Genomic DNA, 18,941 nt, shown 5'->3' with positions numbered 1-18,941 from the left:
AACCAGCCGATGTTCACCAGCGTCAAGCGTCAAAATGCTGACAACACAACTTCAAGTCTTTTCACAATAATACACTTTCAAACAAAATATTGTCTATGTCTGTGAAGCCCATGTTTATATGAGTGAAAAGTAAAAGTATCAATGACAAAGCAGGATAATAATTAAACTAAAGGGATCAGATGTCAAGTCACTGAAAGTATTAGAGGGACAGATCATGGAGGCTTCACATTAGTTAATTTATAATTAGCATTATGTGCTGATCTAAAGGTTGAGAACATTAAAACAGTCTTTGAGCAGACTTTATATTTATTATTAAAAAGTTGGAACAGTGGTAGTTAGGTTCATATGTCTGAAGGACAGAAATTGCAGGATCATTTCCCTCTGAGATATAGGAGAAAAGAACCACCTCCCTCCTAATAAATACTAGTAACAATAGATTCAAATTGCTTTACATATGTTATACATTTGTTGATAGACTTATAAATTCAAATGTAATCACCAAAATATTCCAGTCAGAATATACACAAAAATATCTAAACACAAGAAACACAACTTCCTGTTGCGTAGAAGTCTGTCTAACTTGACTGAGATAAGATAGAAAGGTTGTTGTTCTGCGATCAGCCTGACAGAGGCGCAGTCTCCCTGCAAACTGCATATGCATCCCTCAAAGCTCAGTTTACAAAATAATTAAATACAACTTATCAAGGTTCTACTTTGTACACTCCTTATACAGTCATCAGTATAGTATGAGTTAAAGTAAATTAATTACTGAAAATTACACGTTATTTTCCATTTCCATCGTAAAAACATTCTTTCAGTTTCTGGTGAATAAGACTAAAGATAAGAACTTGTATATAAACAGTTGCTGGGAGCAAACACTACAACACAAAATGGTTTTAAGTAAAAGTTTTTTTTATTTAAATTAGCATAGAAAGCAAAATAAAACTAACCATGTGTAATAGGCTACAGACAACTTCAAAAACATTGATAGAGCTTGATGCATACATTAGTGAAGTTGAAAATAAGCACTTTATAAAAAATAGATATCTACATTGTAACATAATGACCGTACAGTATGCATGTCCCTAAGAAGCCATGTTGTCTGTACATTTCCCCCAATGATAAAAAACACTCCACCAATTGAAAGACTAAGATTGACAGCAGTACTCCACATGATCTAATTTCTATGGAAATGTGACGGGCTCTAAATGCCTCGACTGAGAATACAACAGGTAATAAAGCAAACTCAAACTGAGCGGCTGTATGGTATCCTCAGACTTTTAGGTGTCCGTCTTGGTCAGACGCTTGGGTCTTGACAAACCACTCAGTGTAACCACACCACCTGAAAACAGGAGGAGCGCGGCTGCTGTGAAATGCAGTTTCTGATCACTCTTCACCCTCAAATCTCTTCATAAAGCAGCTTTTCAGTACCTGACATTGTGTCAAAAGCATTGTGCAACATTTACAAATACAATATAGTTTACATAAAGTATGAAATGTAAGAAAATTCCACCATGAAAAGGGTTGACAGGAGTGTTAATATTCATCCTTTGGAGATACAATAGGGAGTATGGGAACAGGGTGCTACATGATAAGACGTACACCTGAGGGTTTGGTGTAGGGAGGGGGGGGCGGCTGATGTGGGACCGCTGGGTACATGCAAGGTGGAACTGCTGTTTCAGTGCCAGGCAATGTAAAGAGAAAAGCCCCTTTGATTAAATATGAACATATAAAGGGAGGGGATCAGTGGAGCAGTAGGTAAAAGAGGGGCGTCTCTATAACAGTAGGAAGTTTATTCCTGGGCCTCTTTGCCAGTCATCTTGTAGATCTCAGTGGGACCTTCCACATGGGTGATGGTAGTGGTCAGCTGGATGTCTTCTCCACTGTTTGCTCCAGCATCTCCTGCACATCGTCAACATCATTAATACTATTTTTTTTACATTACATTTAGCTGACGCTTTTACCCAAAGCGACTTACAATAAGTGCATTCAACCATGAGGGTACAAACCCAGAACAACAAGAATAGAGAAAGTACAATTTCTTCAAAAAAGCAAAACTACAAAGTGCTATAAGTAAGTGCCATTTTAAGTGCTACTAAATTGTTAGTTTTAAAAATGTTATTCAAGGTACAGTCGGAAGAGGTGTGTTTTTAGTTTGCGGCGGAAGATGTGTAAACTTTCTGATGTCCGGATGTCAATGGGGAGCTCATTCCAGCATTTAGGAGCCAGGACAGCAAACAGTCGTGATTTTGATTATTTAGCTCGCAGTGAGGGAGCAACAAGCCTGGGGTGTAACGTTTGACCATGTCCTGGATGTAGACTGGACCCGATCCGTTCGCAGCACGGTACGCAAGTACTAATGTTTTGAAACGGATGCGGGCAGCCACCGGTAACCAGTGAAGGGAGCGGAGGAGCGGAGTAGTGTGAGTGAATTTAGGTAGGTTAAAAACCAGTCGAGCTGCTGCATTCTGAATGAGCTGCAGAGGTCGGATGGCACTAGCAGGTAGACCAGCCAGGAGGGAGTTACAATAGTCTAGGCGTGAGATGACCAGGGCCTGGACCAGAACCTGCACCGCCTTCTGATTGAGAAGGTGGCGTATTCTCCTGATGTTGTACAGCATTGAATCTACAGGAACGTGTTGTTACAGTAATGTTGGCAGTGAGGGAGAGTTGGCTGTCGAGTGTCACACCCAGGTTCCTAGCAGTCTGAGTGGGGGTTAACACGGAGTTGTCAAAGTTAATAGTCAGGTCATGGGTGGGAGAGTCTTTCCCTGGAAGGAAAAGTAGTTCAGTCTTGTCAAGGTTAATTTTCAGGTGGTGTGCAGACATCCACTGAGAGATGTCAGTCAGACTCGTGCTGCTACCTGTGTTTCAGATTGGGGAAAAGAGAGGATTAGTTGGGTGTCATCAGCATAGCTATGGTAGGAAAAGCCATGTGAGTGAATGACAGAGCCGAGAGAGTTGGTGTACAGAGAGAAGAGGAGGGGACCCAGGACGGAGGGGACCTCATTGAGGTAGGATGAGAGCAGGGAGAGAGCAGTGCCTGAGACACCCAGGTCCTGAAGGGAGGAAGTAAGGATCTGGTGGTTCACTGTGTCAAATGCAGCAGAGAGGTCTAGAAAGATAAGGACAGAGGAGAGAGAGGCTGCTCTAGCAGTGTGTAGTTGCTCAGAGACCGCAAGGAGGGCCGTCTCAGTTGAGTGGCCTGCCTTGAAACCAGACTGGTGAGGGTCAAGAAGGTTATTGTGGTTAAGATAGGAGGAGAGTTGATTAAAGATAGCGCGCTCGAGAGTTTTGGAAACAAAGGGAAGAAGAGAGACAGGTCTGTAGTTATTTACATCAGACGGGTCGAGGGTGGGTTTTTTCAGGAGAGGATTTACTCTTGCCTCCTTCAGAGAGTTAGGGAAACAGCCAGTTGACAGGGAAGTGTTGATAAGATGGGTGAGAAAAGGAAGAAGGTCAGGAGCGATAGACTGGAGAATGTGAGATGGGATGGGGTCGAGGGGGCAGGTGGTTGGGCGGGCGGAGGTTACCAAGGTAAGAACTTGATTGGGAGACGGGGGTAAAAGAAGAAAGCGAAGGGGATGAAGATGAAGTTGATGGAAGTGTAGTTATAGAAGGAGGATTAGAAAATGAGGAGCGTATGTCATCTATCTTTTTTGTAAAGTAGTTGACAAAGTGGCTTGGTAGAAGGGAGGAAGGAGGAGGGGGGGTCAAGGAGGTTGGAAAAGATGGAGAAGAGTTTTTTGGGGTTAGAAAATGAGTTGTGAATTGTAGTTTGGTAAAAAGTGCTTTTGGCTGTGGAAATAGAGGCAGAGAAAGAGGAGAGAAGAGACTGATAAGTGAGCAGGTCGTCAGGGTGTTTCGATTTCCGCCATTTCCTTTCTGATGCTCGCATAGTGGCTCTGTCGGCACGCACCGAGTCAGACAACCACGGAGCTGGGGAGGACTTGCGGACCTGTCGTGACGCAAGATTCGATCTAAGAATGCAGTGAGGACGCATTTGGGTGCATTTCATCAACATAAAAACTTTCAGCCTGTTTGAACCAGAAGTGAAACTCAAGAGCTGTAAATCAACACAGAGAGACTGAAACTTGGAGGAAGGAACCCCTCCCCATGAGACTGTTGACATACGCCAAGGAAAGCCTCCAGAACTTCAACTCCTCTTTTTCTCCCCCTTGTCACTGACGTCAGGCGATGGATGGTTTTCATTACTCCCCTGCCCTCCGCCCCACCCCCTCTCCTGCCTCTTCCCCTCCTTTTCGTCTGGACGAAAGCCTGGTGTCCATTAGAATCACCCTCTCAGGCCAAAGAGACCCTTCTTTCCCTTGGGAATCCTTCTCAATTCCACCCCCTCCTCCCACCAAAAACAAACTTTAGATGAATAGGCAGCTTTAAAGCAGAGGACAGACGACGTCAGAATGAGGGCGAGAGCCAAGAGGAGAATACTGAAATTCAACCTATCTCAAGTCTTAACACAATAAGATATAATATTCTGTTTTTTGTTAAGCTTATAAATGTTAACAGTGACGATAGCCGTTTCCACTCATGAGGAAAATTTGATGTTTCATCCTGATCTATTATAAATCAACAGAAAAGGGCAGGTCAAAGAAATATATAGTTACCAGTGATGCACTGACCACTTGATTGATCGTCTCCATAGCGTTTGTGTGACGGTGCGTAGAGGAACATGATTGCGAACACGTACAGGTTCCACATGCCGTAGATACCAGTGAAGAAGGCGCTGTTCACCTGCACCGTGTGCTCTCCCCAGTGCCAGTGACCCTCATTCACCTGGATAAGAGACAAATTAACGCTTTTAAAAACAGTCATGTCCTTTCTAACTGGCACTAAATGATGAGGTCAAAACATCAAATTACACTTTATCAATGAGACTCACCTGACTGACGATGAAGAAGATGACCGTCATGGCAGCACAGAACAGAGTGACCAACATCAGGAACTTGAACCTGAAAATCAAACCCTAAAGAACAATAAAGAGAAGTTAAAAGACATAATACATAGAGCAGAGCAACCTCCTTGCATTTTCATTATATTATATTTTGTTTGAGCAATGACTTAAAGATATGAGGGTCAAACACAAGGAACAGATGAAAACACACCTCGTAGTGCAGGCGTCTGGCCTTGGACATGGCAGGCAGGGATGACCTCTTGCCACTGATATTGCGGAAGACTTGAAAAACCATGAAGCAGAGGAAGAGGAAGTAGAGACAGGCACAGATTCCTGCCACGATTATAAATGCCATCTGAGACAACACCAGTTAAGGAAACACCCTAAAATGAATCTGCCAACAGTGTTGAGACATACTGTCGTCATTTAGAATACATAATTACATACATTTCAAGTGTGTGGTCTTTCAGTTTAAGATGATATTACGGACAGTATATATTGTTAACTCAAGGACCGATAAATAGAAAGTATAACAGATATAAAAGGTTTCACTAATGTAAATTTAGAAAACTAGCTTTATAGCTGCTTTTATAAAGTTTCATCCATGACTATAAATCTGGGTCTCATTTATAAAACCTTGGCACTCTTGACTGCAGGAGGAGGCAGAGCAGAAACGTATAAAGTTTTGATGACCCTGGTTATGAGCACTGTACCAAATGTCTTTGTCAAAGCGCAGAGTCAGGAACACAAGGAAGCTTGTGTTCTTTTTTAAGACGTGTGTTGATGACTCTCGCTTCACTCAGCGCGGCAAGCAAGGCAAACAGGTACACAAACAGATCATCCCAAGACCCTGGGCAATACTTTCACATATGGCATTACTGAATTATTTCTCATCGTATCAGTCTGCAGTTCAGTTTCCAGTTTGTGCTGAAGTGAAGCCAGAGCATTGAGGCTTGAAAAACAGAGATTTAAGAAGACGACAAAGAAACAATAAAAGTCTAGTTTTTGGTGTTTGAACCATAAATTGTGCACTGGCTGCTTAATCGGTCACTTACACTCTCAGAGGGTTTTTAAATCAGCCTCACAAATCTGATTAATTCACATTTGAGGAGAGCTTTTTTTTTACTACTTTTGTCACATATTATTTAAAAAGGATACAGCCAGCTCTGTTCCTACATCAGACGCCCAGATGCTGTAGAAAGGGTTGGTCAGCTGGACACCTCTGACAAAAACCAAACAGCATATTTACGTTTTAGATTGACATTTGTTGCAAATAACAATTATGCATGACATCAAAAAAAAAAGTAAAAGTCAGTTCTACGAGGAGAAAAATCCTGGTCTCACCTCTCACACATGTCAAAGATGAAAAGACAGAAGGAGCCAAAGACGATGGGTCCGACCTGCTTCCAGTAAACTGAGAAACGGTTCCTCTCTGTTTGGTCCTAAGAGAAAAAGACAAAACAGACCTAAATGTTAAAATATACAAGTAAATATAATGTATTGTAAAACATAAAAATGTACTGTACATCAGTATAGCGATATACTGTACATTTCATTGACCATACATAGTCCATTATAAACAAAAATGCATCTTTAACAAAGCCATTCTGCAGATTTGATTAATGCCCTAAACCCTGAGTGCACAGAATACATGATGATTCAGATGCATACATTAAAATATCACAAGCTAGAAAAAAAAAAAACCCACAAAGGAACTCTACAGGAACTGTAAATAAAAATAATTAAAAACAAGATATATAGAACATAAATTAATTAAATAAATATTTTAAAACAAAATGTAAACATGAATGCACATCTTTTCTGCATTGTTTATTCTGTAAAATTAAAGTTTCAATATCGGCAAACAAATGCAGACAGTGTTATGGCTCATTATATAGGACAACTGATAAATCCAACACAGACTGATATTTGTATGTTCAAGTTTCCTGCAAGTGGTTCTCTCCTTTGTTTTTCTCAAAGAATTTTTTTTACCCACAGAACCAAAAAAAAGGGGAAGGTAAATAATGTTCAAGGTAGTCTTGGTTTACAACCAAGTTGATCTACCTCATTTCAGCCCCATGAACAAGTCCTCAACATCAAGCATGCCAAACATCGAAAAGGTGCCAGGTACTGTACCATGAGGTGCTCCCCACAGAAGATGATCCAGAAGGAGAGCAGCATGGAGTAGAAGATACCCTGTCTAATGTCTCCAAAAAGCAGCATCCATGTCCAGTTGAAGCCGACAGAAAACCACTCCACTGGGATGTTAATAAACGTCATTGAGATGCCCAGCGCCAAGATTACCCTAAAATGGAGCAAAAACAGTCTTAGAGCTATAATCAATCAGCATCATTACCAACAACAGATGGAAGGGGAATACAATATTCTGATGCATTTGTAGCACCATAAATTCCAACCCTCTGCAGGTGTTTAAATATACATGTTCCCACATTTGTCCCATTTTAGAGTGAATATCCAGAGTAACAATTTACAACCCCAGTGGAAGCAGTCCTCTCGCCCTTCATTAAATACAGTCAATGTTAGGAGCAGTTTAACTGACAACTTTACACCAGAATTTCTACCAAAGCTTTTGCACAGACACAATCAATGTTTTACAGCAAGCTTACGTCAACATTGGCTGGAGAAGGCTCATTAGATCTCGGGACGTTATTGATTAAATTATGCATTCAGCTACAAGCACGGCGTGTCCCCACTGACCAAACCAACTCTACACAATTCACTACCGTCCTAAGTAGCTTCATTATTACACAAACCCTCCCTCAACCTTGAAATCCAGACATTTAGAGAGAAATAAGGGGTGAATGAGTAAAGAACAGTCAGCAGAGAGACAGAATAAAGCTAATCTTCAAAGCGTCTGCAGCAGGTTCCTGCATGCCACCAGAAGATGAAAGGATGATCGTAAATAGTCAGATGAGAGGGCAAAACAGGGCTACAGTGTGTGTGTGTGCGTGCCAGAGAGAGAGAAAAGAAAACAAGAGGGAAAAATGCTGCAGGTAAAGGTGACCTTTTAAACATGAGGGTACAAAACGGTTTAGGCAAAGGCTGCGGGTGAACAGAGTGAAACCACATTTCGGTGGTATGTGAGGAATGTGTCCTGATCTCTACCAACAAAGACAGAACTAAGGCTGGGATCTCGCTGTGTCAATGTATGTTCATGAAAATAAGACAAAAGGCTCCATTTGAAAATCTCAAAAATTATAGTGGTTAAGAGGCTAAATGGAAGGATTGCACATTTGGCATGTGACAGCAGGATACGCACAGGGGGAACTTTAAACATTGATTCTATCTGAATTCCAGTTGAGTGAGACACTTCCTGGGCCCAGGTGTTGTGTAACTGAGCCATGATTAATGTCATTACTCCCACGGGTGCTTCTTCTGCTATGACAAATCACTGTGGCTGTTGTGTCTCTGCTTTTGCTCAACACAGAATATTTCTCAGTTTCACAATATTCAGAAACGTCTCTAATGTCAGACAATGAAGATGATGGATTAAAGCAGCACTTTGGAAGAATTGCTCTCTGCTACACTTGGGTTCCTCCTACAGGCGGGAGGTGTAATTTACTGTTGTAAATACAAGTTGCGGTTTAAGCCTTTCTAAGCACAGCGGTACACGCGTGCATTTTTTTGAAAGCGGATGGAAAAGGAACTGGCAATCTCAGAAGCCAAACAACCCTGTCGACTGACAAGGTAGAGTAATGTTACAGGATTTTGCACAAATATGATGCATAGTTTTATTTGTTGTGACATAGAAGATAAAAACTAACATAACAAAAAGCATCAGTATATATAAAAACTCTGACTTACATACCGATCATCGGCAGCACCAGGACATATGACACTGACCCATTAAAACGTCCATACATTATTTACATCCTCTGCAGGCGGGCAGGGTTCTGGATTTGTTCCCTCTCCCCCTACCTCTCATCCGGAGATAAACAGATGATTAACCAGGTCGGCATCAATCCTGCATCCTTTCGCAACTTGTACTAACTCTCTCTATGAATTATATCATCATATATAAATATAAATAAATAATTTCCCCACTCGCGTCTGTCCTACAAGTTTAAAGAAGTCTGAGGTTTACCACCCTGACACCTCTGTGGACAAGCATGACAGGAGACTTTGGTAAAGCTTTTACAACATGAAAAAATCATCCGCTGTCCACAAATAGGGTACCAACCAGTCGCAGTTCCTAAGAGCCTGCTGGTCATTAGGGAATAAGAGCCTAGAGCTGGAAAAGACAGAGGGAAGGAGAGCGACACTGGCTGTCTGTGCATGTGGTATGTGTATGGGGTGTCTTGTTAGCTGGAGAGTAAAGAACTGAATGTGTTTGTGCAGCATGTGTCAGTTGAGTGCTAGCTTGCAGATTTTGTAACGTGTTTCACGCTTCGCCAGGCACTTCCTGTGGCGCAGAATGCTGCCTCGTACTGATCTGTCTTCCCAGCACGGCAGGGGGTTAGACAAATACTGGGCTCTGAGCATCACTTCAACTTTCCACCGCATAGCATCCAAGCTATCTGCATTAGGCAGAACTACCTGTATTTGATGCTCTAAACCATTTAGAATTGAATTTTCAACATTTTTGTCTGGGAATTATCACATATACCTAATGTTAACCATCTTATTCTAAATATGAAAACAGTGATAAAGAATTTCTTGTTCCCTGGTGGTAAATCTGGCAGGCAGCAGCTCTTTTTCTGCTCATTTCACCAGGAACCATGTACCCAGTGTCTGACAGATATTTTTTTCTGTTCACCACTGATAGTCCTAAATAACATTCCTCTAAAGAGGCTTGATGAACACCACTCTCTGATCTCAGTGACCTTAGAGTAAGCATGACCTACTTGCACATTTCATCCATTGTTAATATGCGCCTTCACCCAGCAGACACGCTGAAGAAGAGTGTAACTGTCTGCTGGCTATGTTTCGTCCAAATAAGTATAATTTGACTTTAATTACCACTGAACTCACATCGAGCTAAATTAAGTTTTACTTGTAACCGTTGGTCATTAGTGGACTATAAAATTAAATATGGTGCCAAAAATTTCATAATTTAAGAATAAATTACAATGCAGTGGTGTACACAATGCACCAGTGAGATGCTAATGATGAGGAAACAGCCTTACTTCTCCAGCAGCACAGGAGGTCGGCTCATGAGGGTGATGCGTCTCCAGTACCAGATCATGATGATTAGGATGCTGGGTGTAAGGAACGTCTTCATGGCAAACCAAACTTGTGTGAAGCCTCCATTCTGGTGGATGCTCTTGAGGGGGGGGGACAAACAAGGTAAGTGTCAACCATTTGATTTGTGTATCTTGTATTTAACAACTACACATTAGGCTTAATTTGTCACAGCTGAAACAGATCCTGGATTGTGTGGATTAACATTACACAATGAACCATAATGCTTCACATACACAGTCACAATGAAAACTTACAACAAGACGAATGTCTTTGATTTCTCCGATCCCCACGTTGACCTTCTTTCGCTCGTTGACAGGCAAGCGGATGTTGAGAAGATAGTACTTATGGGCCACACTACCCACCTCCATGAAGGGCAGTAGGTCACACTCATAATAGCGTCCCTCGTTCTCAAAGTTCTGGAAAATACACAGCAAAACATCTGGTTCAGCAAATCAACTTCTGCTTCAAATGGCTTTAATAATATCAAAACCACAACTCCCATCATTTAAATGTGCTGAATAATATTAAGCAATAGTAGCAGTGAAATTATCTAGAATAATCTTTTTGGTATTCAACAATATATAAAGGTGAAATAGAAAAAGTAAGTTCCTCACCTTGAGAGTGGTAAAGTTGCAGCTAAGTTTCCTCTGTTCAAAAGAGTGAGCCATCTCTGTCCACTCACTGATTGTGTCATCTCTGTAGGCCAGACCCACGTCGATGGTGACCAGTGCTCCAACCTCTGGAAACAAGAATTTAGAGAGTGATTGACGTTCAGATAAATTCTACAATTTGTTCAATAGATAGTTGTTTAACGAGTTTAAATCATGTTCATAAATATATTCATAAATCAAAGTGCATATTGTGTCGTTGAAGATATAAGATGGAAAAATGCTTTGAATAACATTCTCATTCATGTGTATTTTGATGTGTTACACATGAAAGCCCAGCCCTGCTGCTTGTTATTATCCCAGTGACAGGATAAAATTAAGTCCTGACGACAGGTAGCCATGGCCTTTTTAACTGTGAGACCGGCTAAGATAAGTGCTAGCTCTCAGATGGAGACATTCAGTGCAAATGTGTCCAGCTCATTTTCAGTTGTCCTCCAGAGAGGAACAATATAAAGCAGATGAGGATGACATTTATTTGGTTTAAATAACTAAGAGTCTGAGTTGCGTGGCTGCTGTTGTTGCTGATTTCTTCATTCAGAAATCTGGATTTTAATGGTACGGACATTGGCTAGTTTATTCTAAAACAAACATGTTTATACAAGGTTAAATTATTGGAGAGTTAATGTGTGGTACAGACCCCTGGAATGAGTCCAATTAATAGGCTTATTTCCCTGCATGTTCACATAGTCTGGGATTCAGTCTGCTCTCCATGGTGGCCCAAATCTAGGTTACTTCCTACTTGACAGAAACTTTAACAACACCTTGCGCTGGCCTCCAACAAAAACATCCAAAGCAAAGCTATTAAAACTGCATCTTTAGATCACATTACAAAGCCAAGTGTTCTCTCCTACAGCCCTCCAGAGAGCCTCTTGTACCGTTATGAAACAAGCTGGAATGAAGAGAAAGAAACCCAGTGGCCTGTGCTGTAAGAAAGAAAAAAAGAAAGGAGAGGCAGGGGGAGAGGGAGGCAGATGAGAACTGGCAGCCGACTGTCTCTGTAATGCCGTTCCCTCTGCCATTGGTTGAGCCAGACGCCCTCGAATGTCAGCTTACTTCATGCAAACATTCCACTTCAGTCCAGCGGCCATCGCCACAGAAACTAAGCCTCCTCAACAGCTGTGTTATTGCTGGACCTCAGCCAATGGGTGCTTGGTGCCGAGGTGGAGTGGAGCGGGTGGTGGAGTGGTTAATAAAAGGCAAAGCTCTTTTGTATGAACATTGTTACACAGATAAGGTAGCCAAGGAAGAGACGGCCTTGTATTTTTCATACAGCTGCAGAACAGAATCCGCCTTCCTCTGATACCATTTTATTGTTGTGAAAGACCTGGCGGCAATGCTTCTGAGGTTTGAGTTTGATTTGAATTTTACTGACTCTGAATACGCCATCTCAGGTTGTGAAATCTGAATCCTTTCATACCCTCTTAAAATTTAACAAAAACATTGAGAACACAAGAGTCTTGTGATGCTCATTTTGCATTAAAAAAAAATGTATGTCTTGAAAGGATATCAAATGAAAAATCATGTTGCATTGTGAAGTATATAATAATATGTTAGAGGGTAAAAGTAGTTTTTTCAAAATTAAATGCCATGTGTTCCCTGATGCCTACACCAAGTTGTGCACTTTATCTTTTACTTACACTTCAGTATTTTATATGCTTAAAATCAGCCTTAAGTATCATATTGCTGTGTCTTTTTCTAGCCTTGTTGTGGAGTTTTAACTGAGACTCCCACTTCTACAGCAGTGCCTGGTGTGTACTACTTGCAGTTTTATAGTGGTCTCTCTACATCCACTTGTTCTCACAGCACCTCTTGTAGCTCACACAGATCAAAATGAGTTTGCTGCACCTGGCAGAAGGTTGAATAACTGACTAGTCTGGCAGCCAGGCAGACAACAAACTACAGTCCCTCAACATATTTTCAGGCCAAGAATGTGAATAAGCAAACGATGCTGACATGACTGTTTAGACAAGCCAGAGAAAAGTTTCACCACAAACTTTCTGTTCTCATTTACCTCCTACTTTTCTGTTGATAACAAACAGACCTGAGCTAGATGTCTTTCAAGGTTTACAACACTTCGTCAGTGCGGACATGACTAAAGCTCTGAAGCTCAAGTTGACATCATACCGATCTGTACATAAACTTTAGAGCGAAGACTTAAGACTTCTTTCCCAGGCTTTCCTGGTGATCCAGTCACTTATTAGGCATTCTCCTCATCCTCTCTAATCCTCTCTTTCAGGACTCTGCCAGGATACTAAACCCTCTTCTACAAGATACCAGTTATCTCCTTCCTCCTCCTCCCTTTCCTCTCATTCAGGCAGTTCAACACCATGAGGTGCTGTAGGTTGGTCTATACACTGATCAACAGAGTTATAAAATGGATTATAGTAAAGATTGGTGGTGGGTTTCTTTCATGACAATAAAAACTAGATATATGGCAAAGCCAGTAGCTTCTCAGCAGAATAAAGTCAAGGTAGGGTCCTTTCCTTAAGGTTAGAAGAATCGAAATTAGAGATTATAAACTGAAATGTGATAGTTAATAATCACAAAACTACAAGACTTTAATTGTTAGAAAGATCATAATGTGAGTGCCATCGCCCAAAAAAACATTTACACAATTAATGTGTCAAAATGTGTGTTGTTCTATTGTAGAGGTGCGCGACCAGCCGAAATGACGCCATGTGGCAGCAGAAATTATGTAAATTCTGGTGTACACCACCGAATGCAAGGATTGGATAAAGTATAAACTAGGCTCAATAGGACAGTGCATTGCTCAGAGTCAGCCAGCTATGAGCCGGGTGCAGATTACCTCTCTCCACTCCCATTATACCTGTAAAGGGTCTCTGACAAGCCCATCTACAAAAGCCCCCAAGGGTTTATGGGGCTACAAAGAACAAACAGCAGGACATCCATCATTGTTTGCAGCCTTTATGTGTCACAGAAATCCAATCTAGTGACAAATACACATTCCTGGGAAGCGTTCACCACAATAAACTGAAATTCAGACACAATACCGCATCCTACCAGGAAACTGTAGGGAAGGTAATATAAGAAACATGCTAAAGTTGTAATGTGACTCTGCACTTGAATTTATGATGTGAGAGATTAGAGGCAACAATGGCTGTAAATATTTCAGAGACAAGCTTGGGCTCATTGAGCCACTGCAAATATTTGCCTTCAGATATTGAACCTATGAAATAATAGAGTAACAAAATATTGACACAACTGAAAAAAAATCTCAGGCACTGAAAAAACGTAGCACATGTATGGAACATTCTAAAATACAGTCCAATGCCCAAACTTCAAACTCATTTAACCAGGTAATTTTTCATGTTACATTATCATATAAATGATTATGGTTCTATTGAGATTTCCATGTAAAACACCAAACCCCCCTCTAAGTGTAAGTAAATAAATGTGGGCATTAGTTGAGACTTTCTTCCCTCTCCTACATCTCCACAGCTATGTCCTGGAGGAGAAACATCAGCCATGTTGTCTTCATTCTTTTGTTTTTTAAAGCATAATTAAGCATTGGTTCTCACCTATCTGGTTGGACATCTTGAAAGCAATGTCAAACTGCAGGATGACCAGCATGAACTGGAACCAGGCGCTCATCTCCTTGTGAGGCAGAGGAATGTGGACAGCAAATACAATGTTGTTAGCTTCAATCTTTTTGGCCATGGCTTCGTCAAAGGTCCGGATCTTGGCACACTGGTCGGGACCCCAAGGCATGAACCATTTCGATTCCTGACGGTGCTTGACTGTGTCAACGCACTTGGAGGCCAAGTAGTGGACCGCTGTGGTGGGGCTGGGAGCTGTTGAGACAAATACAAAGAGGGAGACATGTTAGGCTGGGTGTCACATTGAAATACTGCAGCAAAGAGTTTTGAGGTCCTGCCAAGCTAAATTTCCCCTCAAACTAATAAATCATGCAAAAAGTTGGAATAAAAACCTATAAATAACACTTGAGCACTGTGGATTAAACTGTGCATGGACAATATAAATATCTTAGCAACCATTAGGGACAGTCAACAGGTTGGGTACCAGCCAAATCCAGTCCAAACACTTAGGCAATTACTTTTAACACTGTTTAGAAAATGCCTGCTAGCCAGGCCCTGTCTCACTCAAATGATGGGGGGGGGAAATTCCCGAAAGATCTCAGGCACCAATTACACTGTTACACATTGAGATTCATGAGCTCGACAAGACTGGTGTTTATAGTCTCTACCCACAGGATCTGATGAGTGCTTGGGAAAAGATCCATCATTATCATGAGAACACAAAAACACTTTGGTTGCCCATTGTAAAAGCTGGAGGCTGGACGTGAACAACATCACAGAGATGTGAGAGTCAAGGTGAAGCCTCAAAGCAAAAAGAAAAACAAGGTTTTTTCAAACAGTATGTAGTAGAGATGATGTTCCGTTAGCGTGTTAGGTTTACAGAGGCCTTATTTTCTGATATTGATTACAGCAGATATTGACAACATGAGATCAAGTCTTTAACAGTAAAACTACTAAACAAAACCTACCCTGCCTCCAGTATCGAGGACACTTGTTTTGCATTGTGTGGTCAGTAGGATTTGTTGATATTATCACATTTTGATATTACATTTTTTCCAGGTATATTTCTTAGAAATATTTTTTTAACTGTGCCTAAGACTTAGTTAGGTACAAAAATTGGATTTTAATGTCCTTTAGAAAATGTTAATGACTGGATATGAAATTGATGTTATATGTGCAAACCACATATCAAATGGCTACAGCCATTTTCAGACAAACTCTAGAAAATGTATCCGGGCATTTTCTGGAGTTTGCCTTTCATATATGAAGCACGTTGCATACCCCCACAAAAGGTCCAACAGCCCCCCTAAATACAATACAGGCAAAAATGTCAAAAACGCCCTATCTCAATGCATGGATCCATGCCTTTGTCTGAATATACACCAAATTTAATGGGTTCCTAGTTAGCCTATGTCCCATCATACCACCAATTTTCATGGAAGTATGTTCAGTAGTTTCTGCATAATCGCTAAGCTGATCAAAAAGCCTTGAATCCCACTAAAAACAAAAGAATGGGATAAATACCAAAAACCTTTTTATGCAGGGTGCTTGTGGAGAAGAAGTGACTCATGAGCCTGAGCATGAAAGCCCAGAAATGTTCAGACTCAGCACATGAAAAAAAGATTAGTGACATATCCAAGTAGACTCAAAGCTCTAATCACTGTCAAAGCTCCTTCTAGCAAGCCGTGGTGGTGAGGAGTAATACTTTCAGCTTGGAGATTTACAAAAGGTATGCTAACCATAATGGCAGTAAAAAAAAAAACACTAAAAAAGGTATCACACTAGTTTGAACCTGCACACAATAACCTGGTTACTTATCTGTATATCTAATCATATCTGTTCACTAGTAAGGGGGTGGACACCAGATAGTTTACAGTCATAAAACCTGACAAGGGTTGTCTTCATGAAACCTTCAAGTGTCATAACAGTTGTGTAAAACTAAAACATACCATGACAAACAGGATACACCTAACTGAATTAAACCCAGTTATCTGGTACCCCTTGATGTTCAATCATCTAGTGACCCTGTGAGTCCAGCTGCACACCGGCTCCTTCAGTCTCCATTGCAGCGTGTCCAGTATAATGGCCGTCCCCTCAGCCCGCTGACCCCATGCCGTGTTCCCGGGTTTGTCGGGGAAACAAGGGGAGAGAAACCCCTTTCTACTCAATTACCCCTGCCGCCCCCGGCCACCGAGCAAACACAAAGGAATCTGGCTTCATTAAAACCATCTCAGCGAGGAACGAACCAAACATGCTAATTTAACACCGGCCATGTAGTGAGTTAGTGAGCAAGGGGGACTGCAGCGACACGAGGAGACGCTGATGTTTAGTGTCTGTGAATGGTTTCCAGATCCAGCCCATAATAAAGATGGCCATCTTTCGCATGGTGTGTATGTGGGTGGATTTGAAGAAACTTGACAGCAACTCCAATAAAGTCCTCCAGGCAAAATGCAACTTTGACAGCTGTGCGTGCGTGCGTGCGTGTGTTTGTGCGCGTGTGTGTGTGCCACTGTCTGCAAGTGAAAAAAAACAGGAGAAAGAGGGGAAGAGGAGGGAACACACGGGACATGAATGCGCTGCCTGCGAGGCTAAAGGGATTTGGGAGAAGGGGAGACACACAGGGGGGAGAGGAAGGAGTGAAAAGAAGGTAGAGATGCTGCCTGGGGGCCCCACACAGCAGACAGACATTATACTTGGGAGGAGGAGGAGGCGGCGGAAGGGGGAGGTTGGGGGATATAAGTGGGAACAAGAACAGTCAAGTTTGAGTCACAGAGGTGCAACAACATGATGGTATGACCTTCTCAAACTGGCAGGTTGCTGATTTTCTTTGTCGTAAAGGACGGTAAATAAAGTGTGAAGTAAATAACAGACGTATATCAGGGGTTTGGACTATTGTTTGGACAAAACAACAACTTGAAGACGTCACTTTGGACTCTGGGAACCTGTGATGGTCACGTTGAGGAAAAAGTCACCAGATTAATCAATAATGAAAACAAGCATTAGCTGCAGCCCCCCCCCCTGAAGCAAATGCATTAGAATAATGTTTAATATGCTGCAGGTTTGCATGAGTCGATCTGTGTATGAATACTGAGGGAAACCACCCAAGATGGTTCCCAGTCCAAAAGTAAGGAAGCAGGTGAGTGAGACAGAAAACTAATGTAACTACACGTCAGAAAACCAGAGCCAAACATCCCTCATTTCCTACTTCAGAGCAAGTGTGAAGGTATTGGTGTGCCCCCCCCACCCCCCAAAAAAAAACACATTGAATCCCAGTATTAAAAAAATGCAGAAGATGAAGGTAGCAGAAGATGCTGGTGTTGAAAAAGAAGAGAATGGGGGTGAATGGTGTCCTGCGGTCTTTGTGGCCGAGGGAAGCGGAGGCGTGCGGACCGGCTGCGAACACCTTGATACAGAGCAGTGATTTAGCGGAGGTACTCCGGTTTCACAGCACCGACATTGTTCCGTGAAAAAAGCCCCGTGGAGGTGGGCGAACACGGCTAAAAGTTAGCGCTCACTCCCTTTTGTCTGTGGAGGGGGGAAATGAGCAACCCCCCTATTTTATCTACGCTGGTTGAAAAAAAGCTTAAAGAAAAAAAAAAAACAAGTTGAAACTTTCGACGTTTCAATCCAAAGAGCCACGGACGCGCTAACTCACGCGTTAGCTCGAAGAAATGCTCACAGAAAGTCAAGGGGAAAAGAACTCACCAATTAAACCGCCGACCATGAAGGCAAACGCCTGGAACAGCAGCAGAATAACTCCCACTATCACCAACTTTTTGGTGCTCATGTTCTCGATAATGGCCCCCGCCATGGCGCAGCAGAGGCTGGGGGTGAAACACTATCTATACTGCGATAATGTGTTGACGGAGAGGGGGACGAGGGCGCTGCATCCACGGTGGAGCAGGAAGGCAAACTGGGCCCCTTCACCGCTCTGCTCCTGCCTTTCAACTTCCAGGGAGGAGGAGGAGGAGGAGGAGAGGGAGGAGAAAATAAAAAGCAGGGATCACATGACCGAGCAGCGCGGAGCTTTATCCCCCAGAACAGGCGACAGGCTCGGGGGAGCCGCTCTGGTAACGCAGGTTCCCACAGTGTCATTGAATTCCTCTGTCCAACCTTCACCGGGCTATTTAAAGGAAGATGTCCGGAGTCCCGTCTCATGCTGTAGTTGTGTAATACCTGTCAACACATTGTCCATCAACATCTACTGGAAATAGATGTGGCTGCTCCGTTTAATGTCCGTGTCCCCTGCAGAAGTCAGAACCAAATGTGATCTTTGATTTTTCATGTGATAAAATGTTTTAAAAAAAAACACAAAAACAACAGCATAGGTCTGGGCAATAAAATAATAGCAATAATTATCCAAATGTAGTTTATATCAATAGAAGTGTGTGTGTGTGTTTTTTTATTATCTTATCCTATCTTATCCTTTCTCGTCTTGTCTTGTCTTATTGTATCCTGTTTTATCTTGACTTATCTTATCTTGTCTTATTGTATCTTATCTTATCTTATCTTATCTTATGATATATTGTCTTGTGTATTGTGTAAGCACAGTGAGGAGGTATAGCACGTATATCTAACCCAGATTTGCACATTGTTTTG

General features: G+C 41.9%; 1 protein-coding gene across 6 annotated transcripts in view; it reads right to left on the bottom strand.

Annotated features, from left to right (window-relative positions):
* Positions 1–895: 895 nt before the first annotated feature.
* wls (Wnt ligand secretion mediator) overlaps positions 896–18,941 on the bottom strand; it is a 34,751-nt gene continuing 16,705 nt past the window's right edge. Inside the window, exons 1-12 of one of the 6 annotated variants that reach the window (XM_034612632.1) lie at positions 18,048–18,413; positions 14,325–14,597; positions 10,732–10,856; positions 10,372–10,533; positions 10,060–10,196; positions 7,049–7,217; positions 6,257–6,354; positions 6,071–6,134; positions 5,124–5,267; positions 4,901–4,984; positions 4,641–4,794; positions 896–1,342 (exon numbers count right to left, since the gene is read on the bottom strand). In XM_034612632.1, coding sequence (XP_034468523.1) covers positions 1,281–1,342; positions 4,641–4,794; positions 4,901–4,984; positions 5,124–5,267; positions 6,071–6,134; positions 6,257–6,354; positions 7,049–7,217; positions 10,060–10,196; positions 10,372–10,533; positions 10,732–10,856; positions 14,325–14,597; positions 18,048–18,153 — 1,578 coding nt within the window. In that variant the 5' untranslated portion in view covers positions 18,154–18,413 and the 3' untranslated portion in view covers positions 896–1,280. Of the gene's footprint in view, positions 1,903–4,625; positions 4,795–4,900; positions 4,985–5,123; positions 5,268–6,070; positions 6,135–6,256; positions 6,355–7,048; positions 7,218–10,059; positions 10,197–10,371; positions 10,534–10,731; positions 10,857–14,324; positions 14,598–18,047; positions 18,414–18,941 lie in introns of those variants that run through there. The other 5 variants (XM_034612629.1, XM_034612631.1, XM_034612628.1 and 2 more) reach the window with 5 other exon arrangements.

Source organism: Hippoglossus hippoglossus, chromosome 17 (genome assembly GCF_009819705.1).
Source record: "Hippoglossus hippoglossus isolate fHipHip1 chromosome 17, fHipHip1.pri, whole genome shotgun sequence".
NCBI classification, from domain to species: Eukaryota; Metazoa; Chordata; class Actinopteri; order Pleuronectiformes; family Pleuronectidae; genus Hippoglossus; species Hippoglossus hippoglossus.
This window is presented reverse-complemented; position numbering and strand designations above follow the sequence as displayed.